The sequence below is a fragment of the Colossoma macropomum genome, unplaced genomic scaffold, assembly GCF_904425465.1.
Source record: "Colossoma macropomum unplaced genomic scaffold, Colossoma_macropomum, whole genome shotgun sequence".
Lineage (NCBI taxonomy): Eukaryota > Metazoa > Chordata > Actinopteri > Characiformes > Serrasalmidae > Colossoma > Colossoma macropomum.
Window position 1 is genome coordinate 676,248 of NW_023494802.1, and position 18,590 is coordinate 694,837.

The window sequence follows — 18,590 nt, forward strand, 5'->3', positions numbered from 1 at the left end:
GTTTCTCTTTAATGTTTATAAAGCACCTTCATCTCTTCAGGAAATGCTTCTGAAATTCATAAATGAAGTTCGCAATCAAGGCGTCTGTGACAGAACTGACAGGAAAGTATGTAAAAAGGAGCCACGTTTGCTTTCACAGCAAATACCAGAGACAGAGAAAGTAATGAAACCAGAAGAGGACAAGAAGACAGACATGCATGAGAGATGCAGATTGCATGATCACATACAGTGGTGCTTGAAAGTTTGTGAACACTTTAGAATTTTCTATATTTCTGTATAAATTTGACCTAAAACTTCATCGGATTTTCAGACAAATCCTAATAAAAGATAAAGAGAACCAAATTAAACAAATGAGACAGAAATATTAGAGTTGGTCATTTATTAATTCACGACGAATCATCAAATAAAGGGTTCACAAACTTTCAAGCACCACTATACAAACACTGCCTATCAAAAGTTATTATTTTTTAAAGTTTTTTTAATGTATTTTTAGCTGTTTTATTCAATATTTTAAAATTTTTGTGAACAATAAGTTATTAAATTATAAACATAATAATATAAATTACAATTTATTGTAATTTTCTACAATCCTAATTCCAAAAATTTGGGACGCTCTGTAAAATGTAAATAAATTTTAATAAAAACCGAATGCAATGATTTGCAAATATTTGCAGACATATAGGCTTTCATTTTATTCACAATAGAGCATAGAACAGATATCAGATGTTGAAAGTGAGACATTTTACCTTTTCATGACAAATATTAACTCATTTAGAACTTGATGGCAGCAACACATCTCAAAAAAGTTGGGACAGTGGCAACAAAAGGCTGAAAAAATAAGTGGTAGTTAAAAAAACAGCTGGAGGAGTAATTTGCAACTAACTCACAGGAATGGCTATAAAAAGGGCATTTTAGAGAGGCAGAGTCTCTCAGAAGCAAAGATGGACAGGTGTTAACTAATCTGCGAAAAACTGTGTCTAAAAATTGTGGAACAATTTCAGAAAAATGTTCCTCAATGTAAAATTGTGAAGACTTTGGATATCCCACCATCTACAATACATAATTTCATCAAAAGATTCAGAGAACCTGGAGAAATCCCTGACAAGGCTAACGGTCAATATTGGATGTTTGTGATCTTTGGGCCCTCAGGTGGCAGAGCATTGGAAACAGACACGATTCTTTACTGAAAATCACTGCATGGGCTCAGGAACACTTCCAGAAATCATTGTCTGTGAACACAGTTCACTTTTTCAATCCACAAATGCAAGTTAAAGCTGTATGGTGCAAAGAAGCAGCCATATGTCAACACAATCCAGAAATGCCGCTGTCTTCTCTGGGCCAAAGCTCTTTTAAAATGGACTGAGGCAAAATGGAAAACTGTTCTGTGGTCAGAAGAATCAAAATTTTAAATTCTTTTTGGAAACCACGGATGCCTTGTCCCCCAGACTCAAGAGGAGAGGGACCATCCAGCTTGTTATCAGTGCACAGTTCAAAAGCCTACATCTCTGATGGTGTGGGGTTGCAATAGTGGCTATGGCGTGGGCAGCTTACACGCCTGGAAAGGCACTATCAATGCTAAATAGTATATAGAGGTTTTAGAACAACATATGCTCCCATTCAGACAACATCTCTTTCAAATAGTAGTGAAAAGGTAAAATGTCTCACTTTCAACATCTGATATCTGTTCTGTGTTCTATTGTGAATAAAATATGGGATCTATGAGATTTGCAAATCATTGCATTCTGTTTTTATTTACATTTATTTACATTTTACACAGCGTCCCAACTTTTTTAGAATTCGGGTTGTATTTACATTATTTGCCTTTAGATTTGAACCGTGCTATTGAATTATGATGCATAATTTTAATATCACTTATTTCTCAATGTTCTACAGCTTTTTCAGTCACTTCAGGATCTTCTACAGCTCTGTGTATCTTTCTGGACACATCTAACAGTGTCCTACTGATCATCAGAAACCTGTAAAGTTGTTAAGCATGAATCATTTTTTTTTTCTTTATCCAATTTAGTTGTCTCCAATTCCACCCGCTAGTTAGGACTCCCCAAATCACACAATACTATCAACGCTAAGGGGGCAAAGGCTAACACAGGCTTCCTCCGAGACCTGTGAAGCCAGCCACCGCATATTTTCGAACTGCCGCTTACGCAACGTCATTGGACAGCCTAACGCACTCGGAGGAAAACGCCAACCGCCAGATCTGTTATGTCAGCTAACAGACGCCTGCGCTGACTAGCATCGCATTGAGTGATGGGGGGAGAAGGCGGGGCCATCCTACCCACCCAGAGAGCGAGGCCAAATGTGCTCTCTTGGACTCCTGGCCACGGATGGCTGTAGCATCACCAGGGATCGAATTCGCGATCTCCTGATGATAGGGCCAACACTCAGACAGTTGCGCCATTCGGGAGCCCAGCATGAATCATTTTATATACTTTCTTATACACCTGCAACTAAATTTCTTTCTTTTTTATACTTTATGTTGTTTTTTGTCAACAAATTTGGTCAACAACTTTTGGTGGTTGCAATTAACAAGAAGCCATTCCATTCCATCACTGCTTTGGTGAGACTTGTTAAGAAATAGAGAACAAGTTGCCATAGTTTTTCCACCATTATTTTCATTTTCCATTACCATAAACTCCTTTTATTTTATTTTTTTATTTTCACTGCTAAATCCAGGATAATATGAGGAATGAATTATTTATGTCATATGACTCTCATGAGTATAACATTGTACCCTCAAAGCTATGTTGTAGTTGGCTGAAACACTCAAATAAACTGCTTTAAAGAAAAACATGTAAATAAGGAGAGAGAGAGAGAGAGAGAGAGAGAGAGAGAGAGAGCAGGAGAGAGAGAGAGAGATAAATGGCCCAGCTGGTGATTCCAGCATCTTCCTAAATTATAATGTACACCTAATTTACTCTCATTAGTAGGGAAATTAGCTGGTAAATTTGTTTAGAACACATCTCCCTTAGAGAGAGAGAGAGAGGAAAACCCATCATAAACGAGAGCAAGAAAGAGAGAGCAGGAAAGGGGCGGACTCATCTCTCAGTTCCATCCAACACTCCTATAAGCTTTAGTGTCATTTTATGATTTAGCAGTGCACTTCCTCATGTGCCCTTTTTCCTCTTTCTCTCTCTCTAAATTCTGTCTCCTTTTTTACTCTGAGTTTTGGTTGGAGTATTCTGACTGGTTCCTGCAGATGGCGCTGTACTATTCACTGTACGCTATTCACTTTATCACAACAGTATTTCTTACTACTACTTTTCCTATTGTTAATTACTAATATCATTAGTATTCTTATTAATAGTATCATTAGGTTGGTTTGCTTGGGTTACGCAATCAATCAAATCCAACCCAAATCAAATCAGACATATTTGATACTGTTATTAATAGTATTGAGTTATTTAGCTTGTGCCTCTGCTATCAACCCAACTAAACCCAACCCAATCAAACCAAATTAATCCCAACTTGACCCAGACCAAATCAAACCCATCTAATCCAACCAGCCCAAACCCAACCGATCCAAACCAAACCCAACCCAAACCTAAGTCAAACCCATCCCAAGGTCAACAAAAACCTAACTCAAATCCAACCCCAACTTGGCCCAAACCCAACCAATCCAAACCAAACCTAAGTCAAACCCATCCCCAAGTCAACCCAAACCTAACTCAAACCCAACCCCAACTCAGCCCAAACTCAACCTAAATCTAACCTAACACAAAAACAGCCCAACCCAAACCTAACCCAAACCCAAGCCCAACTTAAGTTAAGCCCATCCCACACTGAACACAAACCTAACTCAAACCCAATCCATAACCAACCCAAACCTACATCAAACACAGCCCAAATCCAACCAAATTCAACCCAAATCTAACCCAAACCCAAATCCAACCCAACCCATCCCAAACCTAACTCAAACCCAAGCCAAACCTAACTCAAACCCAACCCAATCCCAACCCTAACCTTAGTCAAACCCATCCCAAACTCAACCCAAACCTAACCCAAACCCAGCCCAACCCAACCCAAATCTAACCCAAACCCAGCCCAAGCTCAACCCAAACCTAACCCAAACTCAACTCAAATCTAATCCAAACCCAACCCAAAACTAATCCAAACCTAACTCAAACCTAAACCAAAGACAACCCAAACCCAATCCATACCTAACATAAATGCAATCCAGCCCCAACCTAACCTAACCTAAACGCAACCCAAACACAACCCAAACATAACTCAAACCCAACCCAGACTAAACCAAACTCAACCAAAGTGAAAACCTAAACCAAACTGTAACAAATCAAACAGAACAAACCAACCAGAACCAGACCAAATCCAACCCAACCCCAAACAAATCTATACCCAACAAATCAAAACCAAACTAAAACTAACTAAACCAGTCTGAATCAAACTGAACCAAACTAAAGTGATTCCTGTCTCTGCTTGATGGCCTATATGAGTTATAGTCATATGCTACTGGTTATCAATAAGAAATGACCCAAGTGCTCCTTTATACTAGATATTAACCCACGTATCGGGTGTGGGTATCCTATTTCATCTCTAACTCTTATTTCTCTTGTTTGTTCAGTTATATTTGCTTGTTTGCTTTATTTCCTCTTTGGGTTAGTAAGTAAACTTTTATGTTTGGATTGTTTTGGGGTTTATAGCTCACCCCAGAGTTTTACTTTCTCTACATCAAAGAAATGGCTTTGTGTTTGACAACAAAAGAAAGAAAAAAATGATCCTTTGCCACTGTATGTGGGTTTTTATGTGTCGGTCTGACGGTCGGGTTGGTGATGTTTTATGTACGGCGTTATTTTTACTGCTAGACCCTTGCGGTCATGATAAAACACACACGGACCCGTATTATTGAGTCAGTGGTCAGCACTGTTTTCACATCAACTGGCTTCTTGGGCAAACATATCAGTGCTTGCAGGTAAAATGATGCCAAACAGTGGCTCCTTATGAGTGTTGGCCATGTCAACACAGAGAGCAGTAGTACATTACATACACAGCTGCTGGCAAACATGTTTTAGAGTACCTTGGAGGGCAAAAACCAAAAACAAATGGACCCTTCACCAAATCAAGCTTTTATTTACAGTAATGCTCAGAACAGTTAAACGTAAACGAATTATGTTCTACAGTTTCTCATTAGGTTGAATGAAAAACTGACTCTAAATGTAGATACTGTGATACAAACTGAGTCTGTTCTACAGTTTTTCATTAGGTTGAATGAATAACTGGCTCTAAATGTAGGTATAATGATATAAACTGAATCTGTTCTGCAGTTTCTCATTAGGCTGAATGAGTAACTGACTCCAAATGTAAGTATTGTGATTACCGTATGCTCTGCTGCATGAAGGTATCAGGGTCTTTGGCTGCGAATGTGGTGATGATGGTCCCGGCTGGAACGCCCTCCTCAAACCGCACCATTTTCGGGTTATCGGGGAAAACGGGCGCCTCGTTAACGTCCTTCACTGAGATGGTGACGCCGGCGGTGTACTGAAGAGACGCCTGGACCCCCTCAGCCAACGGAGCCTGATTGGACACCACCACCGTCAGCATGAAGGCTCGATTCATCTCAAAATCCACCGGCTACAGAGACAGAGAGAGAGGAAGTTTAAGCTTTTCTTGCCTCTTTATTGGACCTTCAGTAAAGGCAAGGCAAGTTTATTCATACAACACATATTCATACATAAAGGCATAAATCTTACAAGACGCTTACAACAATCTCAACAGGAGAAATATTAGATTTATTGACTATATTTAAGATCATTTTACTTGAAAAGATACCTTTTTTTGCAGTGTAAAACATGGTGTAATTTTATATGAATAGTTTTTGAAGTATAGCTAATTAAAGAAAAGAAGAAACTGTGTGGAAAGTGCAGATTCTAAACTATCAGTTCGTATCATATTTGTGTTTGTAAGTTGAAAACACTTTATTATGATTTGAACATGATGAAAAGTTATTGTATACAGTCAAAAAAATCTGAATTATTTTGTCATGTTACTTGACAGCAAAACAAACTGATAAACAAACTGATGATACAGATTGTAAATAAAACGTACATGTAAATTATTAACTACAGTGCTGTGCAAAAGTTAGTGACCCCTCTTCATTTATTTAAACAAACATCCATTAAGTACAAATTATTCGTTTTTCAGAAGATATTCCTGAGTAGATTAGCATACGCTCTTCGAAAAGATGGTTCTTCAACGGTTCTTTAGTAAAGACAATGGTTCTATATAGCACCTTTTTGAAAGGGGTTCTATATAGCACCAAACAGCATTCTACTATTGTTACAACATTGACACTGTCACAACAGCAGAACCCTTTTTGGTGCTATATAGAACCCCTTTCAAAAAGGTGCTTTATAGAACCATATACAAAACATTCTTCATCAATTTGAATAACCACCGGGAAGACCTGGTAGACACCAAAGATGATCAAAGATGAAAGCTTTCAGTGCTGTTTAGTGCTGAAAAAACAGCACTAAACAGCACTTAAAGCTTTCATCTTTGAGAGAGAGGAGAAAATCAATCTGCTTCAGGTCTGAAAACATCCACAGGTGTTTCTGTCCATCCTTCCACTGTGAGAGAACAACTCAGCACTATGAGTCTGAAAGGATGTGTAGCTGTTAAGAAGCCTCACTGAGAAAAGCATAAAGACACATCAAACAAAGAAGCTGAACAATGGACTGACCACCCCAGAGTCCAGACCTCAACATCACTGAATGTGTTTGATTACTTCAGAAAATGATCGACCAACTTCTAAGACTGAACTTTGGAGCTGTGTCTGCAGATTTCTTTGAGAACTGAAAGTGGGTCTCCTGAAAAGAACGAAAACAGTAAAAAACAAATAACTTTCACTTCCACTTTGGCACAGTAGAGGTACTTAAATAGTTAGACCATTGTTTAAATGTGCAGTAAAATGATGGTGATATTTCTACACTAAATTGGGCCAGCATAACTTTTCTTAACCACTGGCTTGACATGAAAATGTGGGATTGGTTTGTCTTCAGTTTGTCTTACTGGCCCTAAGACATTTAAGACATTCACAAAACAAAAGACTTGGGGTGAAATAAGTTGTTATTATAGCTATGATCCTATGATTATCCCAAGCTTGCCTGGGCTAAAGTGCTCTGAGTGCAAATCAGAGGAAAAGAGAAACAGAGAGAGAAATAGAGAGAGTGAGAGAGAGAGATAGTCCTCAGAGGGGAAGCATATCATTACTGATAGAGCGGGTTGTTTCTTGATTGTGTGTCTGTGCCTGAGATTTCCAACAACAACCAAGAAAATGATCTCTGCAGGGAATTCTGTGGAGAACACAGCCTCCAGTCCAGCTCGCTGCAACACTTGGACCACAGTGGAATCATAATAGATGAACGGACATCATACTTCAACAAGCTGGTCATTTTATTCCAACTAACCAAACTACCACAGACCTTCTAGATACCCGCCACTAATCACAGCCACTAATCACAGCCACTAATCACAGCCACAGACATCTCAGTGTAATGGATATCAACACGACAGAGACCACCAGGACAGATACAGAGAGGAACCCACCAAATTACTGATGCCACTCTCATGTGCAGTACATACGGTAATGTTTTAGGCACCTGAGAGAATTGTATTTAAAGCTATTTAAAGCAACACTATGTATACTCTTAAAAAAGACGCTCTTCAAGGGTTCTTTGTCCAGCTGGGTACTGTTTGTTCAAAGCAATAGTTTATAATTATGCAAATTATTTTACCCTTAAAAATCCTAAAGGGTTAGGTTAAAAAATCAGGCTTAAAGATGCTACAGCTGCTATTTTTAACCTTATGCTAACATACTTCAGTCCGTATTTATACATAACAGTGTGTCAAAAACCATATAATCAAGTCTGTTAGATGTTATTAAACAAATCCACATGCTTTAAGGCAAGTATGTTGCAGTTAGGACCATGCTAATTGGTGGGGTAAAAGCTTTCACTGCTTGTTAGCTTGTTAGCCTTATAGTTCCAGTATTAAAACTTTATGAAGCAAACTTAGAAGCAGAATAGAGATACTAAACAACTACTTGTTTTGAAGTGTGTTATAGTTAGCACCATGCTAACTGGTGGGGCATAAGCTTACACTGCTTGTTAGCCTTGTAGTTCCAGTATTAAAACTTAAGAAGCAAACTTAGAAGCAAAATAGAGATACTAAACATTTCTACACATTTTGAAGCAAGTGTGTTACTGTTAGCACCATGCTAATCGGTGGGGCATAAGCTCACACTTCTTGTTAACTTGTTAGCCTTGCAGTTCCAGTATTAAAACTGAAGAAGCAAACTTACAAGCAAACTAGAGATACTAAAAATGTCCACATGCTTTGAAGCAAGTGTGTTGCAGTTAGCACCATGCTAATCGGTGGGGTAAAAGCTTACACTGCTTCTTAGCCATGCAATTCCAGTTAAGAAGCAAACTTCAGACACTGAACATGTTTTGTAAAGGAGAAAACTGCATTTTCAAAGTTTCCAGTATGTAAAGTCCTGTTCTCTTCTTCATCCTGCCATGTTAAATAATGCAGGACTCCAGCAGGACGTCTGCGTTGGTGGGCTGGACTAATCTCCGAGGGGGCCGCGCACCTTCACCTGTAATTGCAGCTCGTACGCTGAGCAGTGTTGACAGTGCTTAAAAGATTCACGCTTGCTGCCACGGACCTATCTTGTGTTCTCTCGTCTAGAGGGGTCAGAGGTCAGCGTTGCCACGGTTACCTCGGGGAGAAGGTGGCAGTGAGGCATGAACGAAAGCGACAGCTCAGCGTCGGTTTAATGAAGACGAGTTCAGACGAAAACACAAGCGGCATCGTTCACCCAATCAGCCTGGATGCTAATGGACAAGCTTGCCTACATGTGTGTGTGTGTCTGTATGTGTGTGGTGGGGGGGGCGTGGGGGGAGTTAACAGCATTGTTTTAATGACAATATTTACACAGTTTGTGTGCGTGTGTGTGGGTGTGTGTGTCTGTGTGTGTGTGTGTGTGTGTGTGGAAGAGGGGGCTAGCAGCTGATGTAAATGTTCCACAGTGAAGGCCACAGCACACTGGATGTACTGCCAGCATTATATACACCACTAAAAGGGCCATGTTAAAAAAGAATACGTTCATTTCCTGAACACAGAACAGCAAAACATTTTAACACTGCTGGTATATTTTTAAGAGCTTTTAAACTCGAGGTATATGAGTTTAAAACGACATGTATGTTCATGACGTCAGTGAGCACGAACAGCCAATGAGCTGCACCTCTCACCGACTAATCAGCACTCAGTAGCAGTAATGCTAACCAATCAGCACTCAGTAGCAGTAAAACTGTCCAATCAGGACTCAGTAGCAGTAACCTTAGCATCCTGCTGCCCAAAACCCATTTGTTGTGAAAAATTAAACATACAGGTGAGTTTTCTTTTTAGTTTCTAAAATTTAAGTTCTTTAGCTCCCTTTACTCCCATTCATTAGGACTAGCTCACGGATGCCCTCTGGCATTTTGCAGTCATATTTTTGATATAACGGGGTAACAGGAAGTGGCCAGGCTCCTCATAAACTGGCTCTGGGTGGGAGCACATATTATGTTGCACTGCATGCTGGGAACTGTAGTGCAGTTCATGGTGAAATGGGATAGTATTCATAGAAAATTAAAATAATTTTGCAGGCCAAATAGGATTGTGCCACAGGCCTGACTTGGCCCACGGGCCCTGTGTTTAACACATGGGATACATATAACGCTGGTAAGGAATGACAATAAATGCCAGGTTCATTTTTACACTCTACTTGTATAAACTGAACAAAATAAAGCGTTTAGCATCACTCATCATGCTAGACATCAGCGAGAAGCTTTGTGAGGAGTTACGTTCTTTAGCATTATATACCTGAAGTAAGAAAACCTGGGTGTGATCTTAGACTCTGAGCTCTGTTCTATCCTGCATGTAAACACAGTCACTAAAGTAGCTTTTTATCATGAGAGAAATATCACTAAAGTTTGGTCTTTTCTCTCTCAGAGCGATGCAGAGAAACTTGTTGCTGCATTTGATCACTGTAATGCTCTTCTCACTGGAGAAAACAATCCATCCTCTACAACTCTTACAGAACACAGCAGCACGGATCCTTACAACACCAACACAGAGAGCTTATATCACCCCCATTTACACACTGCACTGACTGTCTGGATCTTTTAGGAGAGAGTTTAAAGCTCTGCTGCTGGTTTTTAAAGCTCTAAATGACCTTAAAGCTCCTGGATGTCTGTCTGTTTATGATCTTACATCTGCAGATACTGACCTTCTGCAAACGCCTTCCATAAAATACAGAAACATGGAGAGACTCTTTGTTATTTTGCTTCTAAACTGTGGAGCTCAGTTCAGCTTTTATTAGACAATCAAGCTCAGAGCTCACTTTCAAAAAAACATCGCAATAAACAAACGCAGCTCTTTACTCGGCGCTTCACTAAAACTCTTCGACTCTTTGTTGTTTATCTTTTTAATCTGTGTTATCGTCTTATATGATTTTAAATTCATACTCAGTTCCTCAGACTGATGGAGAATGTGTTGTATATAGTTCAACATAGAACCTTTTTGAAAATGATTCAATATAGCACCAAAAATGGTTTCTTTGAGTGTTTATAGTTATATAGAACCACTGTCTTTACTAAAGAACCCTTGAGGAACCATTTTTTTTATGAGCTGCTAATTAAGCTAACTTTCGAAGAAACTGAAAGATTGTGTTGTGTGCGACTTTGTTTCTTAATTGCTTAACTGTCAAGTTGCACGGAAATTATGTTGCGGGCAACTCACAACATGAAACTAGCTGCATGAAAGTTTCTCTAAAATCTTTTCTCACCTGATGACATATCATTATAAAAATAGAGAAATCAACTATATTAACCCTCTGTGGTCTGAGGTTTTTTCTCGATTTGTTCATATCTTCTTAAATTCTCCTTTAAAGTCTCTTCATATAACATGAAATTCTTATGTTTCATATTAAAATGCTCTGTTATCTTCATCACTACTTTCCAAAACTGCTGCAGCAACTTCAGCAGCTGTAAACTCTGCACGCCATTTCACGTGAGTCTCCGATGTGGACTGAATGAAGACTGAAGGGTTTCCAGTGTGATGGGTCAGTCCTTAGTGATTTCCTGAGTGTCCATTGGTCAGTTTCACACAAAATGTAGACGGACACACGAATCCACCAGTTTCACACGGTGAGAGGCAGATGATTTGTATCTCGGCCCCTCTTCATTGCCTCATAACTCCGGATGTGAGTCGATCTCGTGATACGATGGAATGGAAAGGGTGACTTTACAGATTCAGGAAATGTTTGAACTGTAATGTTTCTGTGCTCGATTATCACAAATATACAGAAACAGATATAGAAACATCAAATATGGCACCCAGATGAGTTTGCAGAGATTGCAGACATTTTTTTACCCACCGCCGCCACTGCTTAAAGTCCATACTGTGCCAATATGTTGAAATGAAGGAACAGTTATCTTTATCATTAAACTGTATTTTATGTTAACTGAAAACACCTGGATGTGTCATGATCCAGTTTGCAAATGAGCTTGTTTTTGTGTGCGCGTTAGCGGTTCACTGCTGATCACTAGCGACAGACCGCTGTTATAAAAAGCACACACATACACACACATGCACACACACATTCTCACATGCTGAAGATGAAGCCGGATTGGAAGTGACAAGAATGATAGCGAGGAGGAGACGGGAGCTGCGTGATTGTCTGTGAGTCTGTAGCAGCTGTTGAGGAACACCAAAGCCTCCTCCACATGTTCGGTACACTCACTGCATCCTATTCATTTCAATAGAGAGCAGATTTCAGCACATTTCAACCTTATGCAAATGAGAGTGGTCGCTGCTTCACGTTTAGCCAATCAGTCAAGAGCAGGCTGGCATTCGCGTGGCAAACATTAAACATAAAACTTTCTCTGGTGGTGAAGATTGGAAACAATGGCTCTCCTTTTCTGCTTTGAATCCATGATCTTTCAAACCCTTTTCCCAACAGCCATATGGAAAAAAGAAATATGGAAAAATGATATTTGAAATACATGTCAAATACATTAAAGTCCATGCCAAGATTCATTCCATACACTAAAACGTATTTCAGAATATACTGCCATCTAATTTTATCTCCCTTGATTTTATTTGATTTGTTGCTGTAGTGGTAAAAAATGAAAGCTGAAATCAAAATGGCTGAGATTCCCAAACCACATACTAGCTGACTGAAGTGCACTTATTAGTGAAGTAGGTGAAATACAGAAGTGTGCGGTTTGGGACGCGGCATTAGATCAGCGTTCAACAACTGCTCTGCTTTGCTGCTAGTTAGCTGCCCATTAAACACCTCCAAGAGAAGGTTTGAGGTGTTTCTTGATTAAGGACCATTTATTGAGGTAAATTAATGCACTTATTGAAGTGAATTAATACATTTATTGAGGTAAATTAATACAATTATTGACATAAGATGATGTTGGCTGTATTTACCAACTTCTTTTTTGAAATTCATTCTACATTTAAGGCACCTCAACATTTCAAATGAGAAGCTGATGAATAACACTACTGAACAATATCTGGACAAAAATATTAGGACACACACATTACAGCTTTTATGAATCCCATTCTAAATCCATAGGCATTAGAGTTGGTCCCCCTTTGCAGCTATAATAGCTTCCATTCTTCCGGGAAGCTTTCTACAAGATTGTGTCTGTGGGAATTTTTGTCCATTCATCCAGATAAGCATTTGCGAGGTCAGACGCTGATGTTGGACGAGAGGGCCTGGCTCACAATCTCCGTTTTAGTCCATCCTATAGGTTTGATGGGGTTGAGGTCAGGGCTCTGTGAGGTCCAGTCAAGCTCTTCCACACCAAACTCACCCAGCCATGCCTTTATGGACTTTGCTTTGTGCACTGGGGCTCAGTCATGCTGGAAGAGAAAAGGTTCTTCTCCAAACTGTTCCACAAAGTTGGACGCATACAATTATCCAAAATGTCTTGGTCTGCTGAAGCATTAAGATTTCCCTTCACTGGAACTAAGGGGCCTAGACCAACCCCTGAAAAACAACCCCATAGCATTATCCCTCCTCCACCAAACTTTACACTTAGCACAATGCAGTCAGGCAGGTCATGTTCTCCTGGCATTCGCCAAACCCAGACTCGTCCATCAGTCTGCCAGATAGAGAAGTGTGATTCATCACTCCACAGAATACGTTTCCACTGCTCCAGGGTCCAGTGGTGGCGTGCTTTACTGATCTTCTTTCTGTAGTATTTCCTGGAGATGCATCTAAAGTGTCCACATTTCACTGAACCTTTTTGTGGTTATTCTGGTCTATTTTGTTGGTTTTTATCCATCTGCAGGGCTGTATCTGACAGAGCACAGTCAGAGTTACAGCTCACCTATCAGAATGGCGGCAGGGCTTTCTTAAAGTCATAATCGAAGTTTAAATCATACAGAGCTTTGTGGATGATTGATGCAAATTAATCTGAAAATGATAGAAGCATAAAAAGCATAAGTCTATATTGATTTTCATTGCAACCCTCCATTATACATTAAAACAAAAAAGCAACTGCCTCATATATGTTTGATATAGTTCCTTTGTTTCACATAGAAACGCCCACCAGTGGAAGACAGAGAAAAAGGGCATGTGCACTTCATCAGGTATATAAAAATGCACTGCCATTTTCAGCATGGCACAGTCATCATTTTGGACAGCAATAGATTTCCTTCAGTGGAAAAAGAGGAAAAATTCTATTAGAATTATATTTTCCTGTCATTGTAGCTGTATTGAACACACACACACCTACATAGACAAAGACAAACTCTATTTTCCATCTTTTTTGCCCTCTCCTTTGTTTTATCATAAGTTTTAAAGAAGTGTTTTGATTCTTGCCACACGCCACACTGGTTTTGTTCCTCTTCCGGTCCCCAGGGGGCGTTGCCTTTTATTTGAGTGTGTGTTGATAAAGTCTCCGGGGTTTTGTTCTGTGTTACACTGTGTTTGAGCACAGGGAGGATGAGAGGAAGGTGGAGAGGAGGACGAGGATCCGGTCGTGTAAAAATAATGAACGGAGGAGAGGAAAGCTAAAGGAAAAGGCCGTTGGTGAAAGTTGAGAGCTCTGGGGTATCAGAACGATCGTTACTGCCATTTTAAAATGCTACTGTTAGAAACCAACGGCAGGAGTGAGTGTGTGTGTGTGTGTGTGTGTGGTCGGTGTTGTAATGATTATTTCACACTGCAGTGAATTCCTTCACACTCACCATCCACTTTATTAAAAATAGAAACACAAAGCTTATACTTTCATTCACAGTGTGGAAATATATATGTATATGAATGTATTTAATAAATCAAAAGCTTTCTTTAGAGTGTTCTTTAGAGTCTCAAGGTTGAAGCTTTAGCATTGGCAGGGAAACAGTTCCTGTTTAGCAACAGTAGCATTAACTAATAATGTCATTCGATCAGCCACAAAGTTTTGCACTTTAAATTATCATCTGGGTGTCAGAGAAAGACTGATACTGATAGAGAGCTACAAATATTAATCATGTAGACTCATAAAACTAATATGTTCAATAAATAAGAGGAAGATTTACCAACGTTTTCTGCCATCACTAACCCGGTTTTAAAAACTACTTAATTACCTACATACTTAAAAAAGATGGTTCTTCAAGCGTTCTTTAATAAAGAAATTTGTTCTGCATAGAACCATGAACACTTTTCATGATTAAATGGTTCTTTGCATGGTGAAATTGATGGAGAATGTGTTGTATATGGTTTTACATAGAACCTTTTGGAAAAAGGGCTCCTCTATTGTAACAAGCTTGACATTGTAACAACAGCAGAGCCCTTTTTAGTGCTATATAGAACCCTTTCCAAAAAGGTTCTATATGGAACTGTCTATAACACATTCATGAATCCTTTCATGATGCAAAGAACCCTTTGATCATGCAAACAATTAACTGACTTATGTTTGCTGTTTTAAGGCTGTGAAATGGTTTCTTCATTTTTGGTGCTGTCCACCATTTCTGGCAGCAGTGTATTAAAATGTGTCTTTTAGGTTGAAAAATATATTATCATATTATTATTAAGATGGAATGAAGACTTGGTATGTCAAAATAATGGTCTATTTCTTTAAAATAATGACATATGGAAATAATGGTACCTTTTCAAATAATACCCACTAGGGGTGGCATAACAAGAGATTTTTTTAAAGCCGTAATGAAAGTTGAGTCAATGTTGACTAATCATTGATGATGTCATGAATGAATCCATAGGAGAAGGGAATGCTGTGTAACAAGCAACTTTAAAATTCAATCTCTGCCAAAGCCAAACTGCACAGGTCAGTGGAGTGTGACGTGCCCTTTCCAACGAGCCCTGGATCGCACTAGTTGCCTTCAGGAAACCAGAGATATGGACAACGGAATGTCACAAATTTGTATCCAACTTGGGTGGCCTTGCTAAGGCGTTCACCCACGGTGGAGGTCAGGAGAGCCAGAGAAATTTAGAGAGCTGTATTTCGACCAAAATAAGAGTAACTGACTTCAAACTTTACAGGATTATAGGGTGTTTTGCCCCCTCTCCAAACACAACTGACTTCTAATTCTAGTCTTTGGGAAACTGGAGAAAATAACGTTCAATGTCTGATCTTTGAAGCTCTGTAGATCATGTTAGATTGATGTCGTGACGTGTTCTTCCCAATGAGCCGTGGATCGCATTGCCAGTCTTCAGGAAACGGGAGATACGAACCTGAAATCACCAGGCTTTTCATCTGTTGTCTTCTCTGAGGCGTCCATGTTGTTAGTGTCATAATCATGTGATTAGCGTCTAGCTGACATCATGCTTAAAGCACCATCACCAAGCAGTAAAGTCAACTAGTCGACTAGTCTGTGCAACCAGTAGCATCCACTTTAAAGACAAACTCAAGAAAATTATTTTGACATAATAAGTCATTTTTAATATATTAAGTCAGAACATTTTGTAAAAAGTGGTCATACTGCAGCAGAAACCTGTTAGAAATGGCTTTCCATACAAATATTCTATGAGCAAAACTGTTCATTTGCATAGAAGTCAGTTCTTAGTAGAACTGGATACTAAACTGGCCACGCACACCGGCACAAACCATCTAAGTAGTGCCTCTTTTAGTAAATCTGCTTTGAATCATAACACTGAAAACATTAAAAACATGATGTTACACTGAACTAATATAGTATGCACTCTTAAGAAAGATGGTTCTTCAAGGGTTCTTTAGTAAAGAAATGGTTCTATACAGAAAACATAAACACTCAGAGAACTATTTGCATGACTAAAGGGTTCTTTGCATCATGAAAGAGTTCTTCAGATTGATGAAGAATGTGCTGTAGATGCTTTAATACAGAACCTTCTAAATAGCACAAAAAAGGGTTTTTCTGTTGTTAAAAGCTTGACATTGCAACAATAGAAGTACCAATTCGGGTGCTATATAGAACCATTTCCAACAAGGTTCTATACAGAACCGTATACAGTAACTTCTCCCTTAATTTGAAGAACCATTTCATGATGCAAAGAACATTTTCTGTACTAAAGAACCCTTGAAGAACCATCTTTTTAAGAGTGTAAAATACTAAAGACATCAATTAATATTAAAAAAGAGGTTGAGTCTATTGTAAAAACAATGCCAAGAAGACTGGGCTGGAGGACGGTCAACACAAACTGCACCAACAGTTCAACTACAGTCTCTATATCTACTCCAGCAAGGTGGAGCTTGAAGGTAGGAGTTTCTGATAAAGTGAACGGCATGTGTAGAAGAAACAGGAGGAGTTCACAAGCGAAGCTGTTTACCAGCGTGATTACAACAGCTTCCCGAAACAGCAATCCACACAAAACACTAATAAGCTCCACACGTTCACGGGTAGAAACCGCACGGCTCCAACACCAAAACCAATTTAAAACTTTCCGCTATGTTTTCCACACTCCGCCGAAAGGTGTTGCAGCAGCTCTGAGTCTGTTTCACCTTTATTCCCAGGCTGAAGGGAAAGAGCAGATAAAGCTCTGCTTCGAGACTGCGAGGCTGAACTGAACAGGAAGTGATGGTGCTGCTGTGAAACATCCGTTTAGTCAGGAAAAAAACATGATGGGTGAATAAAAAGCAACACGGCTGCAAATGAGAAATCAATATTCAATTTGTTGCTGTGGTCTTTAGCTATCTGTGAGCGGTGCTGCTGTGTATGTGTGAGTTTGTGATGGCAATACTGCAACAAAATAAAGAGAAATGGGACCATAAAGTGAAAACAAACACACTAAAACAGCAGTACAAGCACACAGACGCATACACATATAGAAGGGAAGCCAACCAAATACATGCAGCGCATCAAAAAATTCACTTTTACTCTATATATATATATATATATATATATATATATATATGTGTGTGTTTTAGCAAGTGCAGTTTAGGATGTCAAAATTTTTAGAAAAACAGAAAACAAAATGGTAAAAAAAGTGCAGATTTGACAGCCTTTAACGATGTAGCATCTGATTCAACTTTCGTACAATGTGGAAACGAGTGGAGCTTTGAGTGTGCGTGAAATCAAGCATCAGCCTACTGGCACTTCATTCACATATCATTTACATTAAGCATGTATGCACCAATAAAATGACAGCACTGAGAAGCTCGTGAGCCAATGGCTGTCTTTGTAGGTGGAGTTTGAGGTGGGGCAGGGATTACACAGCACCCCCTACTGGCCAAATGGTTGCTGTGGTGTAAAATAACATTTAAATTCTGTATTATTGCAGTGTATGAGATGCTTTCCCACTAGCTCTATTTTGTTTTGTATTGTTTTTTTTTTTTGGGCGGAGTCAGTAGTATAAAACAACAGGAAAGTGTATTATGTCTTTAAATTGAACATGGAGTAGTTGTAGCATTTGTTCATACCAAAGTGCTTTTAAACTGGATGTGCACAAACTATTATTTTATCTTTAACGAGCTAAAATATGGCGAGCATGTCCATCTGGGAGTCGCCATGCAAAGCCTAAAATAATTTAAAAGTCAAAGGCGTCGGGTTGGAGATTTTTCACTCCATGTCATACGTCTTTACATAATTAACATCACACACACATGCTAAAAAAGAAGTTGCTTGGTAACAGACATGACTGTAGATTGTAGACTTCAATCAAGTACGCTAAGATTTCCTAACTTGAGATAAGATGCTGCAAGATAACACTCATAAATTAAGATAAGATTTGCTTTTGTAATAGGAATTTGTGAAAAATCTTTCCTTGACCTGTCAGATCTTAAGTTAGGATAAAAAGAGAGGAAGTTTCTGTTATACCCCAGATTAACCTGCTTGGGGAAGGGATACGAAGCACAACTCATGTTAGAAAAAGTTCATGCTGTGTGCAATTACACTTTCCACCAGAGGTGTCTCCAAATGCCCAAATGCTACATAGTGCAGTTTTAAGGTGCACTGAAACAATAGAAATCTTATCACCCCCTACACTTCCTGTAGTGTATTACAGTCTGTCAGAATGATTGTGTGGATCGTATGAACATAATAGAGCATTTTTCAAATGAAACAATAGAAGCCATATCGCCCCC

The 18,590-nt window shown here is 39.1% G+C and overlaps 1 protein-coding gene across 1 annotated transcript in view; it reads right to left on the minus strand.

Annotated features, from left to right (window-relative positions):
• LOC118822071 (cadherin-4-like) overlaps nucleotides 1-18,590 on the minus strand; it is a 501,575-nt gene that overhangs the window by 30,508 nt on the left and 452,477 nt on the right. The window contains exon 11 of the mRNA XM_036590895.1: nucleotides 5,351-5,604. Coding sequence (XP_036446788.1) covers nucleotides 5,351-5,604 — 254 coding nt within the window. The remainder of the gene's footprint in view (nucleotides 1-5,350; nucleotides 5,605-18,590) is intronic.